The sequence below is a fragment of the Macaca fascicularis genome, chromosome 3 (genome assembly GCF_037993035.2).
Source record: "Macaca fascicularis isolate 582-1 chromosome 3, T2T-MFA8v1.1".
In the NCBI taxonomy this organism is placed as follows: domain Eukaryota; kingdom Metazoa; phylum Chordata; class Mammalia; order Primates; family Cercopithecidae; genus Macaca; species Macaca fascicularis.
The window spans coordinates 148,891,410-148,913,963 of NC_088377.1; the positions used below are offsets into that span (position 1 = coordinate 148,891,410).

General features: G+C 35.3%; 1 protein-coding gene across 5 annotated transcripts in view; it reads right to left on the bottom strand.

The window, feature by feature from the left end:
* COG5 (component of oligomeric golgi complex 5) overlaps positions 1-22,554 on the bottom strand; it is a 364,064-nt gene that overhangs the window by 152,786 nt on the left and 188,724 nt on the right. For 4 of the 5 annotated variants that reach the window (XM_045387484.2, XM_005550486.4, XM_065541066.1 and 1 more), the window contains 3 exons: positions 12,659-12,824; positions 2,521-2,633; positions 2,245-2,322 (listed from right to left, as the gene is read on the bottom strand). In XM_045387484.2, the coding sequence (XP_045243419.2) occupies positions 2,245-2,322; positions 2,521-2,633; positions 12,659-12,824 (357 nt within the window). Of the gene's footprint in view, positions 1-2,244; positions 2,323-2,520; positions 2,634-12,658; positions 12,825-18,854; positions 19,008-22,554 lie in introns of those variants that run through there. The other variant, XM_074035780.1, reaches the window with a different exon arrangement.

Consider the following 22,554-nt stretch of genomic DNA (forward strand, 5'->3'; position numbering starts at 1 on the left):
TGCCGGCAGATACAAGCTAACCACTCTGGGTCTCCTCTCTGCTGAGGGCTATACAGATGTCAGGATGACCAGCTTGCAGATGGGTCCTACCCACTCCAGGTCTCCTCTCCACTGAGGACTGTACATACATCAAGATGACCTGCCTGTGGAAAGGACCTACCCATTCTGGGTCTCCTCTCCACTGAGGGCTGCACAGATGACAAGATGACCTACCAGCAGATACAAGCTAACCACTCTAGGTCTCCTCTGTGCTGAGGGCTGCACAGATGACAGGATGACCTGCCCACAGATATAAACTAACCACTCTGGTTCTCCTCTATGCTGAGGACTGTACGGATGTTGGGATGACCAGTCTGTGGATGGGACCTACCCACTTCAGATCTCTACACTGAGGGCTGCACAGACATCAGGATGGTCTGCATGTGGAAGGGAGCTACACACTGCAGGTCTCCTCTCCACTAAGAGCTGGACACTTGTGGAGATGACCTGCTTGCAGAAAGGAGCTGCCCACTTCGGGTCTCCTGACAACTGTTCTGCTACTCAGTGAAGTTCCTCTCTGCCTTGCTCACCTTCCAGTTGTCCACATACCTCATTCTTCTTGGATGTGGGACAAGAACTCAGGACCTGCCAAATGGCTGGACTAAAAAAGTTGTAACACAAACAGGGCTGAAACACGTCCCCACCACTCACCACGTTCTGGGCAACAGGAAGGAGAGAAGAGCTGTGGCCCTTTGGGGAGCCCACACCTAGGAGCTCTCCGAGCCAGGGTTGTGACACTTTCTTTGGGATTCTGCAGTTCCTGGCATCTCTTGAGCTTCCAGGTGTCACAACATTCCCTTCATCTAGATGCGGGTGCCTGCAGCATAAGCCATGTGCAGTACATCTGATCCAGCTGCAGCCTCACATGGAGCTAGCACCTGTGCTGACACCTGGAGCTGCCTGCCCTGCCACAGCAGCCAGTGTGCCTGGCTGTGCGGTGGCCGGACCCCAAGCTTGTCACTCACATACCACTCGCCGCTCTGTGCCTGGCTCGTGTTTGTCAGTTGTGGGGTCTGGGCCGGTAGTACGAGCCAAGTGCAGTCTGCTAGGCCAAGTGGGCAGAACGAGCCCAGCGGGCAAGAGCAATACTCAGGCAGAAGGCACCACTGGTCACAGGAGTTTCTGGCTGGCAAAGTGATACCCTAAGGATCCTGTGACACTGGGTTCTATCGATCCTCCTAATAAATCATCAAACTTGAAGGATAGTCCTGGAGGGTCTCCACACAGTATACAAAATATTTAATATTGTGGACTTACAAAGGAAATTACCTATACCATAACACTGGAAACTCAGGGAACATTTTTCTTTGGGCTATTGGAGGTTAGGATTTAACGATCGGTAGAATCATTATCCTATTAATCATTATCAAAAAAACATCAATATAATGAATAAAATGTAGAATCAGGCATTCCTATGCATGGAAAGAATTCTTATGGCCCATGAGGCTAGCAGATTGGTGGATGACAGAAAGATCTCAGAATATGGAAAATGAATACAGCAAAGTACTTTATGGGAAAAATCAACAACCTTCAGTAAACACATTATAACGACTTCTATTTAAACGTCTTATTTACCAAAAATTTTCAACTTATTCTCCAGTGGAAATTTTAAAGCACTTACAAGCTGTCATTTATATAACAAAAAATGAGATATTAGTATATATATTACAGAAATTAATCTATAAATAATACTAAAGATAGCAGCTACTCCATAAACAAACACGATTGCATTTATTTTCGTTTATTTATTTATTTTTGAGACGGAGTTTCACTCTGTCACCCAGGCTGGAGTGCAGGGGTGCGATCTCAGCTTACTGCAACCTCTGCCTCCTGGGTTGAAGCAATTCTCCTGCCTCAGCCTCCCGAGTAGCTGGGACTACAGGTGTACGCTACCACGCCCGGCTAATTTTTGTATTTTTATTAGAGACAGAGTTTCACCGTATTGGCCAGGCTGGTCTTGAACTTCTCACCTCGTGTTCCACCCGCCTTGGCCTCCCAAAGTGATGGGATTACAGGTGTGAGCCACCGCGCCCAGCCTCACGATTACATTTATATTGCAAGGAACATTTATAGTTGTCAAGAAATACACTTATCTATTGCCATTTCATATGTAGCCACTCTGTAAGGTAGTAACACAAATGATGCTGACTCATATATTCCTGTTTTGTACAAGAAAGATATAAAAATGTGTTCATTTAAACATACCTTAACTATTTCTTCAATGAAACAAATATGAGAAACAGGATCTCTCTTCTTGGCCAATACTTTTTGTAGATGTTGTACCTTAAATGAAACAAATGTAAAGCTTAGGCAATAGAAAAAGCAAGAAAAGGGAAATGGTGACCTTTAGGTACATTATAATCAGCTAGTGGAGGTATTTTGAATGCTCATCAATTTAAAAAACCTGCCCAAGGTCACAGAACTTGGAATAACCAGGAGTTAATCCATATTAATGTTCTTTCCACTCCTTCAAATATTTACCTGTCCACAAACAGCATAAATATGATCCATAAGTTTCTCCATATTCGTCCAGAGTGAAGCACGCAAAGCTGCAGTATTTCCTGGGGTTGGCATGGTAGATCGTCCAGGTCCCCCTGGTTACAAGTGAGAAAGTACTATGAAAAATAAAGTTTTCCAAAGGCAAATATATATATACACACACACACATATATATATATATGTTATTATGAAAACCATACATAAGCTAAAAAATGAGAAGTTCCTTCTTTAGAAGGAACTAAAATTATTTCCTGTCTCATAGGAAATAATTTCTTATGAGTAAGAATCTTAACCTTTTATGCTTAAGAAAGGGAAGCGACACATATCCAGAAAGGATAAAATGGAAATTGATGAAAATGGTTTCCTACAAGAGGTGTGAGAATGGTGGGAAATGAAATAGGTGAAAGGTACAAGGATGGAGGTGAGTCTTCCTCTGTTTCCTACCGCTCTCATGCCCCTTGCAGAAAACCATCTTCACTAATTTCCCATTTATCCTGTGTATGTACATGTGTGTGTATGTGTGTGTTGTGTCCCCTTTCTTAAAAATAAAAAACTCTAAAACAATAAAAACAAATACAGGAACAAATAAAGTATGTGTGTGTTGTGCCCCCTCTTTCATAAAAAAACAAAAAAACAAAAACTGAATATAAACAAATACCGAAACAAATACAACTAACTATATATCAAATTGAAAACATAACCACGCAGGAGGAAAACAATTTTAATTCATGGAATTTTTACTTACAGAACACTGACTTCAGTAAGATACATTTACGCACAAAAAATTACAACGAAATATTGAACTTCATTAAATAGATTTTTGCTGGATGTGGTATTGAAGTAGTAATCCTGAAACTAGTTTAGGAATATTTTGGAACAGAGCAAAATAAGGTTCTCAGTGTAAACAGAATAAAGACACAAATATGTAATGGGGATTAGACATATTTCCCAACTCTATCCACTGGAAAGTCAGAGAGACGATGGTTCCTCAAGAGTAGTAAGTATACTTAGTATCCAAATTTTGATTTCTAAGACCATTCTCCAATAAAAACAAAGCAGGATTCAGTGGAAAAAAGAGTGATTTCATATTTGGAGCAGTGAAAATACAAGGTGAATGTGACAGATATTGTGCCAGTGAGCAATAAAGTGTTTGAAGACAAATGAAAATTTTCAAAAGGATACATCAAGTTGACTGGAAGGGGCTTCCACAACACAAATTTCAGATAATTTGGCCATCCAAAATAATACTGATGGTAATAAATTATAAAACAATGATTAAAAAATAATTCATGAGTATATAGTGAAACTAAATGTTTATAAAGGATGGAAATGCTATTTATAAAAGAATATCAGCTAATAAACGCAGAAAGAATGACAGAATTAGAAAAAAAATCACCATTTTGCAACTACTAGTTGCAAAATTAATTAAGAGAAAGAGTATCAGTGGATACCAAAACACTAAGTGAAATGTTATTGGCCGGGCATGGTGACTCATGCCTGTAATCCCAGCACTTTGGGAGGCTGAGGTGGGCAGATCACTTGAAGTCAGGATTCGAAACCAGCCTGACCAACATGGAGAAACCCATCTCTACTAAAAATACAGAATTAGCCAGGCATGGTATCACATGCCTGTAATTCTAGCTACTCGGGAGGCTGAGGCAGGGAACTGCTTGAACCCAGGAGGCGGAGGTTGCAGTGAGCCGAGATCATATAATTGCACTCCAGCCTGGGCAACAAGAGCAAAACCCCATTTCAAAAAAAAAATGTTATAGAGAACAAGATATTCATCACATAGTCTCAAAGTATGCACCTATAAATTACTAATTACAAAGAAAAGAGCATAGTATTACAAAGACCAATCTGGCATATGCCAATTTAATGGAGTGATCTAATTCAGCATCAGCAGCAATGAAACAAACTGAAATAATTGTGTTGTTTCCTGATATGATATAATAGGAAGTACACAACATCATCTTACCAATGGTATGTTTACCCTGAAGCTAATCATGAAGAAAATACCACATGAATCCAGACAAATTCAGATTATGAGGCTCTCCAAAAAATGTTAATACCATTAAAAAAAAAAAAAAAAGAAAAAGGCAGTGGTGCTGCTTTTTATTAAAGAGACAAGACAGCCAACAGAAAAGCATGATCCCTGATTGGTTTCACTGGTTTCAGTCAGGTGAAACCAACTTACACAAACAACATTTTGGGGAACAATACAATTTTGAGTATGAACTGCACCTTAAATAATATTAATGTATTAATACTAACTTTTTAGAGAGTGAGACTAAGAATGTTCTTGTATATAACACATACAGGAATCTATATGTAAAGGTTTGAAATGTTTCAACAAAAAAATAGAAATTTTAATCCCAAATTGAAAGGCATACATTTCACTCCAAACTAACGTTAAATATCAGGCAGTAGAAGAGCTCATCATTGGTTAGTCAGTCTATATCTCTGCTTTTATGGAGGACAAGATCAAGAAAACCAGAGGCACTGTGTGTGTAAACTACCCAACTCTAGTTTTTCAACAATTCAGAAAAGAATTGCACGTACCTTTAGCAAACAAACGCAGTTATTTCTTTAGTCTGATAATAGTAGCAAGCAATAAAATAATCTATGAGAAAGATGTTGGCTTAAAAATATAGATAATACCTGTTTGAAATCTGCATCTAATGAAGCTTTAGAATATTTGCAGTGCTATGCAAAGACTATTAAGGGAAGGTATACAGGAAATAGATAATACTATAACAATCTGCAGCTGTTCTCACATGTTATATAAAGAATGAACTCATAACAGTCAGAAAAGGGTATGTAGTGTCTTTATGAATACTAAAAAATACAGGTCAAATTCCTGGAATATGTATGACTTGGTTTTATGAAACCCTTCAACCTATTATTCTTTTAAATACAAGCAGAAATACAAGATATTGCCATTACCAGTTAGCTTTAATAGACTCAAGAAACAAAATAGTCCCTTAAGTTTTATTTAACTGATAAAAGAAACTAAGAGATCCTCATAGATACAATACTTGAAAAATGATTTCTAGTTAGTGATGATGGAATAAAATCATTTTCTTATTCTCTTCCCTTGAATGCCAATGAAAAGAAAATCAAACAAAAGATTGAAAATGTCAACCTCAAAGAAACAAAACTTCAAACCGGAGATTATGAAGCATGCATGCCAGTTGCTGTAGATAAGTCAAAATGAAGAAGGAACCAGAAAGATGACACCATAGATCATTAGGAAGAGTAAATTGCTCTTAAAATCAATTGTAAGAATTTGCACAAGCTATCTAAGGATTCTTTTGATTACAGCTGAGATCTACAGATATGGACAGGCCAGGGAATGTTCAACATTGCAAAATTAAAAAAAAAAAAAAAAAGCTGAAGGAAAATCACAAGGAATTGATATTTATGTTGTTTAAGAATTAGCCCCTGAGTGTGGGGAGACTACTGGAGGTAAAGTGAGATGAAGAAAAAAAATACTGCAAATGCTAGGATTCAACACAGAAATGGCTTAAACAGCTTTACTGGAAGCCATACTAAGCTTCTTCTGAATGATACAAATTTTGAGAACAGATGTGCTCCCAAGGTAAAAAGAAGTAACAAACTGGTCAATGGGTATTGTAGACAACAAACCTAAATTAAATTGCAGAGTGCTTCAGGTATCTCTCTTCAGCCATGCCTATACCATTCTTCAATGAATAGCTAGCAGTTTTCAATGATGAATAATCATCAGAAACAAAGCAAGAATGGACTTAACATAGACACTGGGGAGGGTGGCAGGAAGGAGGAAGAAAGGAATATAAGCTAAAAGCAATGATAAACATAGATCACCAAAGAAACAACGGAAAGGGGTACTCAGTTTTCCACTGCCTCAAAGTAATTACTGGAATACTCACTGGAAAAATATTATAGAAATTAGGACCATATTAGAAAAAACAAAAAGTTATAATAAATGAGAGTGAAAACACAGTAACACATGTAAAATAGGCAAGAGGAAATAATACAAAATGAAGTAAAATGCAAAGATACTGGAAGCAAAGTGAAAAAACTCCAAGCAAATATTAAGAGAATCAGACTTCCACATCCATGACACTCTCTCTCCCACATTATGCCCAGCACCAAGTGCAAGAAGATACTAGACATGGAAAACAAAGAATATCTGATATATGCATAAAGTTCCTGAAAAGAACAAATGGAACAGAAAAATATTCAATATACAGTGGAAGAAAACTTTTCTATAAAAGGGAACATACTTTAACTTCACACACACACACACACACACACACACACACACACAGAAAACATGACACAGAGCATTCAACTCTGAGACACACGCTAAAGAAGTCACTCAACTTCAAAGATAAAGGAAAATCCATTTGGACAGTCAAGAAAAAGCAAGTCAACTAGTGGGCGATAAAAATCTGATTAGTCTCATAATTCTCTAATACAACACTAAAACCCAGCAGTTGGTAAAGCAATGTCTGATGGTAGACGGGACCCTTCATTTTCCTTTCATATGAAGGGACTTCAGCTAAAGCAACTTTCTTACCTTCCTTCCCTACCTCTTATCCAACTCTCTCCATGTGAAGAGGAGTGAGTGAAGAGTGAATCTGAATAAGAAACTGAGCATCATTGGCTCAGTCCCTTCCTTCCTCTGTTGTGGAAGCTTTGTATATATAAAAGGTGCATTCTGACCAACATTCTACCAGTGGTAAGTATAGTGGGAAAGGCTAAATTGGGAAATAAGTTTAATTTTGAGGTGATATATTAAAAAATCCATTTGGTTATAAATCAAAGCCATGCTTTTCGGTGCATTTTTTTCAACAGTAATAAAACTAGCATTACAATTGTCATGTTTTTGTCTCCTACATTTGTGTCTCATTTTCCAGTTCAGTGGGGGAAGAAAAACATTATTTATTGGGACACAAACAGCTACAAAATTCCAAGGGAAAGTGTAAATAAAAATTTATACCTGGCCAAATCATTTAAGCATAAAAGCAAAACACACCACCAACTATGTAAGGACTCAAGAGAGCACAGTACCTGTGAAACATTTTTGAAAAATCAACTAGATTACGATATCCAGCCAAGGGAGAGATAAGTATAGAAATGGAGAGGTCTAGTACAACCTCTATGGAAAATAGTATGGAGATTTCTCAAAGACCTAAAGTACATCTACCATTCGATCCAGCAGTCCCACTACTGGGTATCTACCCAAGGGAAAATAAGTCATATATCAAAAAGACAACTACATGTGTATGTTTATCACAACGTAACCCACAATTGCAAAGATAGGGAACCAATCTAAGTGTTCATAAAACAATGAGTGGGTAAAGAAACTGTCATATATATATACACACACACACTCACACACACATATATATACACACACACATACACACACACACACACACACACACATATATATACACACACACCATGGAATACTACTTAGCCATAAAAAAGGATGAAATAATATATTTTGCAGCAACTTGGATGGAACAAGTGGCCATTATTCTAAGTGAAGTAACTCAGGAGTGGAAAACTGAATACCATATGTTCTCACTTACAAGTGGGAGCTAAGCTATGGGTACAAAAAGGGTGCTATAAGGGACATTGGAGACTCAGAATGGGAGAGTGGGAGGGACGTGAGGGCTAAAAAACAACATATTGGTACAATGTACATGACTTGGGTGACCATGCACTAAAATCTTAGACTTCACCACTATACAATTCATCCGTGTAACCAAAACCCACTTGTACTCCTAAAGCTATTGAAAAAAAGAGAAAAGAAATGCAGAGGTCATATTAAAACAACCAGAGATTAAAATCATTTAAAAATAGAAGAACATGTAAAAAACATTAATCATTCAAAAATAACATAACAAACAACAGGCAAATGAGGATGGGGGGGTAGGGAAAAGTTTAAGTATGCCTATCTCCCACATTTAGTAGTAAAGACTCAATAGACTTAGTAACAAATGATTTCAATTTCTTAATTTTTTTTGTAATCTTTCATTCATTACTTTTAAATTTAGAGGTATCAATTAGGATCTAGTATTTCCTATGAAGAAGCATTAATTGGAAATTCACTAAGTCCTTGATGCCACATAAATTTCTAATTATTTTGTTGAACGAAAATAAAATATTTTATTTTAAAAAGTATACTTCTAAAACTGGTAAGGCTAAACTATGATGCTTAAGTTCACACACATGAATGATAAAACTATAAAGAGAAAAACACAGGAAGTTATCAATATAAAAGTGAGGATAATGGTTACATACGGGAGAGAGAGGGGTTGGTTGTGATTGGTAAAGAGGTTTCTGGATGGCTGGTTTAGCCTAGGAAGTGTTCACCTTATAATAATTCATTAAGCTGCATGTTTCATTTACGGTTTTTTTTGTGTAAGTTTTACTTTATAATAAAAAGATATTTTTAAAAAGCATGTATCTTAAAATTCCATTTATGCCTCTCCATTTATCCTTCTATAACATAAAATGCACAGATAAATGTATGGACTACTGTTCACTGTATAGTAACAACCACAGTATCTATCTGGGTGATGAAATTTGGATATACTGTGTTGTCTACTTTGCTTCATTATCATCTTTTTTCATTGTTTGACTTTCTTAACATTTATGTTTTATTGTTAAATATTTCAGGCATACAAAAAAGCATATAGAATAATGTTATGAACACTAACCACCAAACTTTAAGAAATACAACATTAAATAAAGTGAAGTTTCCTTGTCCTCTCCTTTGCTAGTCTCATTTCCCTTGCTCTCTCATCAGATGTAATGGTATTGGGTTTTGTAGTTTGTTTTTAAGAGATAGAGTCTTGCTATGTTGCTCAGGCTGGATTCGAACTCCTGGGCTCAAGTGATCCTTCCGCCTCAGCATCCCAAGTAGCTGGGATTACAGACATGTGCCACCATGCCCAGCATTGGTATCTTAAAATTGTTGATCATTGTTCCAATGCACGTGTTTACACTGTTAGTACATATGTGCACATGCAAAAACAATTTAATATAGTCTGTCATGTTCTTAGGCTTTAAATCGGTATCATGCTGTATATATGTTTCTGTAACTTTTTCATGTACTGTTTTTGACCATTATCTATATCGGGAAATTTGTTAATTTAAACGCTGTGTATTAATCCCCTTAAAACTAGTTTATCCATTGCTTGTACTTTTTCACTATTTGTAAACAATGAGGTAACTAAAATTCTTTTTTTTTTTTTTTTTTTAGATGGAGTCTTGCTCTGTTGCCCAGGCTTGAGTGCAGTGGCACTATCTCGGCTCACTGCAACCTCTGCCTCCTGGGTTCAAGCGATTCTCCTGCTTCAGCCTCCTGAGTAGCTGGGATTACAGGCATGTGCCACCATGCCCAGCTAATTTTTCTGTATTTTTAGTAGAGAGGGGGTTTTACCATGTTGGCCAGGCTGGTCTCAAACTCTTGACCTCAAGTTGATCCACCCACTTTGGCCTCCCAAAGTGCTGGGATTACAGGCATGAGCCACCATGCCAGCCAGGTAACAAAAATTCTTATATATACGTGCCAGAGTTTCTTGCAGTATATTCTTAGAAAGTATAATATAAGGTGAACACATTTTCCACCTTAGAGATAAAATTGAGTAAAGTGGATTTTATTCTCCTTGCATAGTTTACAACAGTTTCTGCTCTTGTCCAGAACTTAGTTCTTAGATTTTGCCAATCTGATGATTAATTTGTATTTCCTTAATAACTGTTTCATCCCGCAAAAAGAGGCTGAGCATCTTCTCACATGTTTATTGAATGTGTTCTTCTGTGACCTGCCTATTCATATTCTTGATCCATTTTTTTCTCTTGGGTTGTTTACCTTTTTCTTATTGAGTTACAGGCTTTTTATTTTTTATCCTTAAAATTGTATTATTTATATTCACGTGTGTGTGTGTGTGTATTTTTTTTCTCTTCTTAGGAAGTCTCAGATTGAAAATGAGATCATGCACCATCACACTCATGAATGCCACTGTCAATTTCCTGTGTAGTGGTTCTGTTAGATCCTCATCAGCTGTGAGCCATTCACTCTCAGAAACATACACTGACAGAATCCTATTATGTATTTTTAAAATTTTGAAATAATCTTACATTTATAAAAAATTTATAAGTATTGTAAAAAAAATTTTCCCTGAACAACTTGTAAGTTACTGACACGATGCCCATCATTCTTGAATATTTTAATGTGTATTTCCAACAAACAAGGACATTCTCCTACATAACTTCAATATAAACAAGATCAGGAAACTAACATTAATACTGTCTATAAAACATTTAAAAATATAAAATAATTGTGATTACTCTTTTAAAGAAAATAATAAAGAACTGATGCTTAAGGTTTCTGTGTTAAACCATGGTATCCACTTGTCAAGGCATAGTAATAAGGCAGCTTTAAAACTCTTTATTCTTTCAACAAAAGAGGCATACATTAGGATTGACAGCATGTGAATAACTGCTTTCATTTTTTTCCCCATTCTTGACAACACAAGGGGGAATGAGATTAAACTGCTCCTGGAAATTTAAACATTATATCAAACTTTCTGAGAATAACTGCTGGGAAAAGCTAAGAGTAAAATCTCCTTTGGCAAGTTCTTTTCAAAGATATCCTTCCAGAATAGTTTCAATACAAACCGATTCAGAGGCTAGGGCTAACCTTTAAAAATCTCTTTAAGACCTAAGATTCTTTTATCTCTTTTTGTTTAGTACAACTTAAAAGTTATATATATTCAGTATTAAGGTCACATATATATAGCAAATATAAAAATAATAATAGGCCAGGCATGGTGGCTCATGCCTGTAATCCCAATACTTTGGGAGGCCAAGGAAAGGAGGACTGCTTGAGGCCAGGAGTTCAAGACCAACTGGGGCAACATAGCAAAACTCCAACTATATTTTTTTAATAAAAAATTAAAAATCTAAAAAAAAAAAAATTAATAAATAGCCACTGTTTTTTACTATTAACTATGGATCCAGAACTCTTATTAATTCAATATGAGTTATTCCATCAACCCTGTGATAGATCAGAGTGCCTTCAACAGAAAAATGGAAGGAGAAAAACCAGAAACATTAACTACAGATAACATTTCGGGGAATTTTCCTGAAGACTGAAGAAATAAAATGCAGGTAGTAGAGCTGAAGAAATACATTAAGATATATTTAATTGATTTTAAGCAAAGGAGATACAATAACACAACTGTATGTGAAGGGAAAGAGATGCAAAGAAAGAAATATTGTCAATCTGGTGGAAAGAAGGCATCTGCTAAAGCAATACCTTGCAGTGATGAGATCTAATACAACTGCAAGTGCTTGGTCTTTGCTGAGAGAAAGCATAGTTCATTCCTACCAACAGAAACGAAGAATGAATATAAGGGGAGAAACGGAGACACGGAGTAGCAGCAAGTAAGAGAGGGTGGATATAATCTGTGGTCTTTTCTATCTTCTTTTATGGAGAAGGGTATGTATATGTAAGTATCACCAGCTATGTCAGCTATGTGTTGGTAGGAAAAGGTTTACAGACTCCTAATGAAGCGCTACTCCTCTCTACCGTGAATTTACCATCCTTTAACAGTTTTCTTTAGACTTTAATATAGTTGTAATGTTCCCAAGGATTTTATCAGTTTCTATCTCCACAGTTAGTCATTATTTTTCCTGGGTACCAGAATTATCATAAAGAAAAGTCCAGAAAGCTAAAGTAGAGATGGCATTCCTTAAAAAACATTTTCTGTCTCAATAAGAAGCACATGGAAGGATAAGGATTTTAGAAGAAAAATGTGTTCCTTGCCCTTTTTTTTTTTTTTTTTTTTTTTTGCATCTGTTTCCTCTCAACTAAATGATGCTACAGTTTATAGATCTTTATCTAGAAGTTCTGAATATACCAATTGGCCAGTTCAAATCACTGATTAGACAAAAACGATATAAATAAATTCTGAAACATAATTTCTTCTCTCATTTTCTGTCTACTAAAAAATGAGTCATTAGATTGCTTTGAAACATGAGTGTTTCACATACTTTTCAAAGGACTTCTCAGTTATAAATAAATAAAGAAGCTAAATATAAACCACATCCATACCTCTCACAGCTGACTGGGAAGGCTGAGTCAAAACTTTTATGTCTAATGCACTGTTGATATTTTCTTCTAAAGTAGCACAATATCCATCCACAACGCTGGTAATAGTATCCTTCAAAGTTCCAAGATTATAGAAAACCTGAAGAGCTGTTCCGACTTGAGTTGGATTCTTAAAAAAGGTGGGGTGGGGTGGAAACAGATATAAATAGGAAAACAAACAAAACCAATACATATATACAATTTTAAGTGGTACTTGAGCAGTCCTATCATATTTAAATACTACCATATTTTAAAATTATCAAAGACAAGAAAAAACACAATTTGAAGTGCAGATTATTTTTAATCATTATTTATTTCATAAAAAACAAAGCTAAATATGATGTATATTATTTTCCCCCTTACCATTTTTGTCCTCCTTTAAAAAATAACAAGAAGTTCGAAAGTCTGTTGTATAATATTCAAGCTTATTTAAAATCTACCACCAATCCCTATAAAAATCATACTAGAAATAACATTTGTTATTTCTACATGTGTTTAAACAATAAGTGAATTCTGTGGAGTTGATTGAGAGCTGAACCATGCAGACTTATTCATTATATTTCATTGATCCATTCAATCATTCTAACTACAAATATTTACACGTGCCTACTGTGTATCTGAAATAGCTCTGAGTGCTGGAAAAACAGTAGTGAAACAAAACCAATTAAGTTCCTGTCTTCATGGAACTTATATTTATTGAAAAATGTACAAAACATAAATAAAACAGAACAACAGGTAGATTTGGCTTAAAGAAAATAACAGGAAACATGGCTGGCGAATAACAATACTCATTTGAGGTTTTTTTTTAATTAAACAAGTAAAGAACCAAATGGATATTATTTCAAATTAAAATGTTCTAATAAAAAAGCTTAATTTAATATGGTCATAATAGTACTTAATTCTATGGTGTAAATTCTCTTTTAATGTATGCCAACAAAAAAAATAAGCTATTTCATAAAAAATTATTAACTGAAAACAAGGGGCATAGCATTTGCTTTTACTGTTATTTCCATTTTTTTCCCTTTCTCCCAAGACTGTTTTATCTTTAAACTTTTTAGTAGAGACCAAAAATCAAAATGAGGCAGCTGTAAAGAAATTTCCCATGTCATTATTTAAGTGTATGTATAACCAAGAAAGCACTGCTGGAGCAATATCAAAGAACACTTTCACCTCATAAAACTAGAATACAGATATACTTTAAAACTATATTTATTGCCTTTACTATTATCAGAGGATCTGAAAAGCATAGCTTCTCCACACACAGCACAGTTTCAGTGTTATCAGCTGAATGTACATTGTAAGATGCATACAACAACTAAAAAACACTTAAATTTTTCACTTAAAACACCCAGCTAAAATAAACCACTCTTCAAAATTCTCCACTCCAAAAATTACTAACTTCCAACTTCTGAAAATATGTGTGAAAAGGTTACTTCTAAAAACTATTGGTGTTATTTTAATGTAATAGTGTATTATATTACATATATAGCTCATCATTAAAGAAGTATATATTATAGCACTATTTATAATACTTACAATTTACAATATTTATAATAATTCTAGAACTAATTTTAAAGTTGTCAATTAACATGATCACTTTTTCAATTAACGGTACTCATATTTATAGCTTAATACATAGATTATGCTAGTTACAAAACTGCAATTATCTGAACTAAAATTCTTTAAGTAACATACATACAGAGGAGTCTGCTAATTATGTAAGCACAGCTTTATTATCACAAAGTGAACACATTATCACCTAGATCATGAAGCTAAATATTATCAGCACCTGTGGATCTTGTGTAGCTCCCCAAACTGCACTGTTCCAAATATTATCCCTATCATTACTTCTAACACCAAAAATTTATTTTGTTTTTGAATTTCAAATAAATGGAATTATACAGTATGTGTTATCTTGTGGCTTGTCCCTATCTTGTGGCTTGTCCCTTTTACTCTACACATTTTTTGTGAAATTCGTCCATGTGGTTGGATGCAGCAGTAGTTGATTCATTTCTTACTGCTGTGCAGCATTCCACTGTAGTAATTTGCTTTAGTTTATCCATCCTACTGTTGATAAATAATTGGCTTACTTCTACTTTTAGGTATTTTAACGTATGCTGCCATGAACATTCTGTACACCTCTATTAGTGAACATATATACATATGCATTTTTGCAGGCAAGAGTAGAATTGCTAAATCATATTAGTATACTTAGAGTTTGTAGATACTGCCAATTTTACAAAGCCATTGCAGCAATTTACACTCCCACCAGCGATATATGAAAATTGTGGATGCCCCACAAATTTGCCAAAAATTCAAATGATCATTCCTTTAATTTTGGCTATTATTTGGAGTGAGTACTATGATTTTAGTTTGTATTTCTATGATGACTAAAAAACTTAATACTTCTTACATGGTAATTATCCATTTGGATATCTTCTTTTGTGAAGAGCTTATTCATATCTTTTGCCCATTTTTTTAACTAGTTGTTTTTTGTCATTTACATATAAAGTTGTTGATGTATTTTGGATACAACCACTTTGATAATTATATGTACTGCAAATATGTTCTCCCATTCTTAATGAAGTATTTTAAGGGAGACAAATTCCTAATTTGAATATAGCCCATTTTATCAATCTTGATCTCTATGGTTTAGCACTTTTGGTATTGTTTGAAAAGTGGTCCCCACCCCACATTCATAAAGATATCTTTCATTCATAAAGTTATTCTCCTGAAACTCTACTGGTTTATCTTTCATGCTCAGAAATACAATCCGCCTGGAATTAATTTCTATATAATGTGAAATAGGAGTCAAGATTAGTGTTTTTCCACATGAATACCCAATTGATCAAAAAAAGAGCAAATAAAAATAACCTGCACTCCCCAAAAGCCACCTTTGCAATAAACCAAGTTTCTAAATATGTGTGTGAGTTTCTGGACTTACAAATCTCTACCATTTCTCTACCCTTACAATTCACCTATCTAAATTATTGTAGCTTTAAATATCAGATTTGGCAATCCTCTGCCTCTGTTCTTCAATTTGATATAGGCTCTTCTTGATATATGACACTTCCATATAAATTTCAAAATTGGCTTAACAAATGTCCTTTTTTAAAAAAAGTTTGCAGGTATTGTCTGATATTGCATTAACTCTATAGAGAGAAATAACGGATATCTTTGTAACATTGAGCTACTCTCAATACCATGAATATGGTATCTCTTTTCATTTACTTAGGTCTTTAACTTCTCCTAATGTTTTATAGATAGTGTTCTGTGAAAACGTCTTATATATCTTCAGTTTAAATTATTTACATTATTTTTTATATAACTGGTATGTTTTTAAATTTTTTGTAAACAATCTGTAAATTGTTTTGATTTTTCTATCTATATAACCAAGGTATTTCTGAATAACTTTTATTTCTCCCTTCCCATTCTCCTCTATCTCATCGCTTTTCTTATTACTTTGGCTAAGATCTGCAGCATTGCACTGAGTAGTAAGACTGGTATTTTTGCATGATCCCCAATATCAAATGGAAAGCCTTGAATATTTCACCATCAAGATTTTTAGAAATGCCCTTTATCAGATTAAAGATACTGGCTTGCTAAGAGTATTTTTATTCATGAATTGATTTTGAATGTTATTAACTATGTATTGAGATAATTTTCCTCCTTTACTGGAGAAATTATATTTCTGGAATAAAGCCATCTTGGTCATAATACACTATCAGTTTTAGATCTCTGTGGCTTATATATACTAACTCTTTGCTTAGTATTTTTGTAGAGATTTTAAAGGAAGACAGCTAGTAATTTTACTTTCTTACAATATTCTCATTTTGATATTAACGTTATCCTGGCCTCATAAAATGAGCAAGTAAATACGTTTGGTCCCTCTTTCTTAATTCTTGGATACAGTTGATGTAACACTGGTTTATTTATTCCTTAAATGTTTGGAAGAATCGCCCCAGTGAAGCTGTCTGGCTTTGGAGTTTTCTCCAAGGAAAGGTTTAATAATAAATTCAATTTTGTTAATAGACAAAGAACTAGATAGATTTTATAATTTTCCTGGTGTTATTTTTGATAAGTCGTTTTCCAGAAATTTGTCAATTTCATCTAAATTTTCAAATCAATTGGTGTAAACTCATACTTTTGTCTTAACATCTTTTTAGTTTTTGTTGGGTCTGTTATTAGATCACCTTTTTCATTCTTGATAGTGGTAATTTGTACCTCTTTTTCCCGTCTCCTCATCAGTCTTCTTGGTACTTATCAATTTAGTTTGTTAATCTTGTTAAGTAACTAAATTTTGGCTTCTATTGGATTCTGTATTGCATTACCAGTTTTTTGTTATTCTTATTTCACAGACTTTGGAGCCAGACCTAAATCAGGATCCAAACTCTACCACTTAGCAGTCAAACACAACACAAAAAGAAAATTTCAGGCCAATATCCCTGATGAACATCGATGTGAAAATCCTCAATAAAATACTGGCAAACCGAATCCAGCAGCACATGAAAAAGCTTATCCACCATGATCAAGTTGGCTTCATCCCTGGGATATAAGGCTGGTTCCACATACATAAATCAATAAACGTAATCCATCACATAAATAGAACCAATGACAAAAACCACGTTATCTCAATAGACGCAGAAAAGGCCTTCAACAAAATTAAATACCCCTTCATGCTAAAAATACTCAATAAATTAGGTACTTATGAAACATCTCAAAATAATAAGAGCTATTTATGACAAACCCACAGACAGCCAATTATCATGGCAAAAGCTGAAAACATTCCCCTTGAAAATCAGCACAAGATAAGGATGCCCTCTCTCATCACTCCTATTCAACATAGTATTGGAAGTTCTGGCCAGGGCAATCAGGCAAGAGAAAGAAATAACAGGTATTCAAATAGGAAGACAGGAAGTCAAATTGTCTCTGTTTGTAGATGACATGATTATGTATTTAGAAAACCCCATCGTCTCAGCCCAAAATCTCCTTAAGCTGATAAGCAACTTCAGCAAAGTCTCAGGATACAAAATCTACGTGCAAAAATCACAAGCATTCCTATACACCAATAATAGAGAGCCAAATCATGAATGAACTCCCATTCACAATTGCTACAAAGAAATACCTAGGAATCCAACTTACAAGCGAGGTGAAGGACTTCTTCAAGGGGAACTACAAACCAATGCTCAACGAAATAAGAGAGGACACAAACAAATGGAAGAACATTTCATGCTCATGGATAGGAAGAATCAATATCATGAAAATGGTCATACTGCCCAAAGTAATTTATATATTCAATGCTATCCCCATTAAGCTACCATTTACTTTCTTCACAGAATTAGAAAAAAACTACTTTAAATTTCATATGGAACCAAAACAGAGCCCATATAGCCAAGATAATCTTAAGCAAAAAGAATAAAGCTGGAGGCATCACACTACCTGACTTCAACCTATACTACAAGGCTACAGTAACCAAAACAGCATGGTACTGGTACCAAAACAGATATATAGACTAATGGAACAGAACAGAGGACTCAGAAATAATGCCACACATCTACAGCCATCTGCTCTTTGACAAACCTGACAAAAACAAGCAATGGGGAAAGGATTCCCTATTTAATAAATGGTGCTGGGAAAACTGGTTACCCATATGCAGAAAACTGAAACTGGACCCCTTACTTACACCTTATACAAAAGTTAACTCAAGATGGATTAAAGACTTAAATGTAAGACCTAACACCATAAAAACCCTAGAAGAAAACGTAGGCAATACCATTCAGGACCTAGGCATGGGCAAAGACTTCACAACTCAAACACCAAAAGCAATGGCCACAAAAGCCAAAATTGACAAATGGGATCTAATTAAACTATGGAGCTTCTGCACAGCAAAAGAAACTATCATCGGAGTGAACAGGCAACCAACAGAATAGGAGAACATTTTTGCCATCTATCCAGGGCTGACAAAGGGCTAATATCCAGAATCTACAAAGAACTTAAACAAATTTACAAGAAAAAAACGAGTAACTCCATCAAAAAGTGGGCAAAGGACATGAACAGATACTTCTCAAAAGAAGACGTTTATGTGGCCAACAAACATATGATAAAAAGCTCATCATCACTGATCATTAGAAAAATGCAAATCAAAACCACAGTGACATACCATCTCATGCTTGTTAGGACAGCGATCATTAAAAAGTCAGGAAACAACAGATGCTGGAGAAGATGTGGAGAAATAGGAACACTTTTACACTGTTGGTGGGAGTGTAAATCAGTTCAACCATTGTGGAAGACAATGTGGTGATTCCTCAAGGATCTAGAACCAGAAACATCATTTGACCCAGCAATCTCATTACTGGGTATATACCCAAAGGGTTATACATCATTCTACTATAAAGGCACATGCATATACATGTTTACTGTAACACTGTTCACAATAGCAAAGACTTGGAACCAACCCAAATGCCCATTAATGATAGACTGGATAAAGAAAATGGGGCACACATACACATGGAATACTATACAGCCACAAAAAGGATGAGTTCATGTCCTCCGCAGGAACATGGATGAAACTGGAAACCATCATTCTCAGCAAACTAACACAGGAACAGAAAACCAAACACCACATGTCCTCACTCATAAGTGGGAAGTGAACAATGAGAACACATGGACACAGAGAAAGGAATATCACACACCAGGGCCTGTCGAGGGTCAGGGGCTAGGGGAGGGATGCCATTAGGAGAAATACCTAATGTAGATGACAGGTTGATGGGTGCAGCAAACCACCATGGCAGGTGTATACCTATGTAACAAACCTGCACATTATGCATATGTATCCCAGAAATTAAAGTATAATAAAAAAAGAAATTAAAAGTAAAATTAAAGATAAAACATTTGCATATAAAAACACCCATAATTGTAGCATCAATAACATATTAAGGTAAATATTTATAGCAAATATCAAAGAATGGTATGAACATATATGCATCTTTGATAAAGAGTTTACCAGAATGTATCAGTAAAAATTCTGACTCCAGTAGATTAAGAATTCAAGGATACAAGCAATTGACAAAGCTTATGGAGTGGGTTTTATGTGCCAGACATTGTGCAAGGAACAGGGAGCACAAAGAGAAGTAACTTTCCCTGACTTCAGGGAACTTTCAGACCAATAAACATAAACAGAGAATTAACCAAGTTTTTTTTATTTTCATCACTCAATAGAATCATACAAATTTGAAAATTAATTACACATCCAAAAATGCAGGACCTAGTTACATAAACTCTGGTATGACCAAATGCTTGATATTATTTAGAGAATAGTGCTATGTTTTGGAAAAGCTTGGACGATATAAGATATCTCCATGTAATAATAATAAGGATAAAAATAATACAAAGTGAACTCATAGTTTGATTTACTAGTGAAACTGACTTATTTTTTTCCCTAGCCTTAGTCCCTCATGAATACAGACTACAGAGGAGAAGCAGGAACAATGAGTTTCTTTGACTACATGTTTTCTTCCTGTAGTCAGGGGCAGATAAAATTTTATTTCAAGCCTGATTCCAAAGCATTTTTCACAAAGATTTTATGAAGTTTATTTTCAGTGAAACAATATGTTTTGCCCTTTTTATGACCTAATAATCTGTATTCTATCAACAAAGAATGGAAGCATAAAAAACAAAAATAATATAATCTTTAGCATTAGAAGATAGGAGAAGAGGCCCCAAACATTAGTTCTTTTACCTTGATCCATTAGCATCATGCTGTAGTGGAAAGAACATGGGCTTTAAAAATTATTCTTGGGATGAAAACCCAGCTCTCCTAAAGATAAGCTGTGTGACTCTGGGCAAATTACTTTATCATTCATTGAACTGTATTTATGTATATAATTAACGTTTGCCTCCTCATCAAATTTTACAATCTGTGTGGGAAGATTCCACATTTGTTTTGTTCACTGCTATACTCCTTGCATCCAGCGTACGTCCTAGATATGTATTCAAGAAGTGTCAGTTGAGTAAGTGAACAGTGTGTAAATTTCTATGATTTGCTTTGCTAATAAATTGTGAGACAGTTGCAAAGACTATTGGGACAACACATTTACATTATCTGATATTCAGTATAGATATAATAAAAAATATTGGTTCTGACACCATTTATTAATATTTCAAAACTTTTAAGAATGTTAAGAATTCGCTTTGCTCCAATTCCAAAGGAATTCTTATCATGCTACTTTACTTATTAAAATAAAGTTACCCAATAGACACCATTTGGGTAGCCCTGAGGAAGTCAGCTCTTTCCTCTGTGTCTTAATTTCATAAGACATTAAAATGATGAGGCAAGATGAAAGGAGGGATTCCAAAAGCTGGCTGAAGATCTTTTTTAGAAAAAGACAGACAACAAAATTTTGATTCACTTGGATCAGATTGAGGCCTGGTTATTTATATTTTTCAAAGCTCTTCAGCTGAGTCTGATACCGTCAGCAGCTACCTGAGAACCAGCATTTGGGAACCAACAGACTAAATGATTTTGCTGGACTTTAAACGATGCCTGGTGAACAGACTACTGGCTGGAATACTGTGTACATGAAAAAAAATGTTAATTATGTTGCATTTACATAGTTGTCAATTAATTATTTATATAAACATGGATGAGTCTAAGGTGCCCATGGGGCATTCTTTGCTGGAAATGTGAACACTTTTGAAATGGATCATCGCAGGAATCTAGTCTAGGAAGCAAACTAAATTGAAGTAATAAATAATGAAAATAGAAAACTGTTAGACACCTGTAATCCCAGCACTTTGGGAGGCTGAGGCAGGTGGATCACCTGAGGTCAGGAGTTGAAGACCACCCTGGCCAACATGGCGAAACCCTGTCTCTATTAAAAATACAAAAATTAGCTGGGTGTGGTGGCATGTGCTTGTAGCCCCAGCTACCTGGAACACTGAGGCAGGTGAATCACTTGAGCCTGGGAGGCAGAGGTTGCAGGGGGCGGACCCCACTGTGGAGGCGAGGGGAGGGGAGGGGAGGGGAGGGAGGGGAGGGGACGGGACGGGATTAGAATTGAGAAATTACAAAGGAGATAAATATAAAACAGAATCAGTAGGAATGAGAGAACACAAATGGAATGCTAGAATAATCTAGTCAGAGCCAGAACTGGAACATTACAAAAATTAGAAATGAAATAATTTTGTCTAGCTATGATTCAAGTGAAGAACATCTAGTGATACTGAACATTAGTGTTTTTTCCCCACTATTCTGCTTCATTACAAATACCATTGGTTTTGACCACTGGCTCTTATTGAACCCTTATTAATAATAAACTTCAGGCTTTTAGTTCACTCATCTGTAAAATAAGGGGACTGGACTAGATGAACTCTAATATCCTTTAAATACTAAAACATAATGATTTTAACATCATTCAATGTATATCATCCACTATGTGCTCACACTGTGTGAGGTACTGTAGATTAAAAAAATGAAGCAGACACTGCACTGTCTGACCTTTCAATATTTATGGTCTGATGGGAGATAAAGGCAAGCAAATCAACAATTAGTATGTACTATGACAAATGAGGGGGAAAATGGAGGGATTAATGAAAACACATAGGAGGGGCAATTACTTAGACTTGGGAGAAAAGAGGGATAGAGGAGTGAGGTGACATTCCTTAAAGGAAGTAGTTTCAGCTATGATCTGAACTGAAGTAGCTATAGGAAGTGGTCAGAAGTGGCAGTAAGAAGGTATGGACGATTTAGAGGAGTGGGAAAGCAAAAGGAAAAATGGTTCCAAGCAGAGATACAATATATACAAAAGCCTGTGAATGACAGCACATTGGTGGAACCCAAATCCATTAACAATAACACCTGA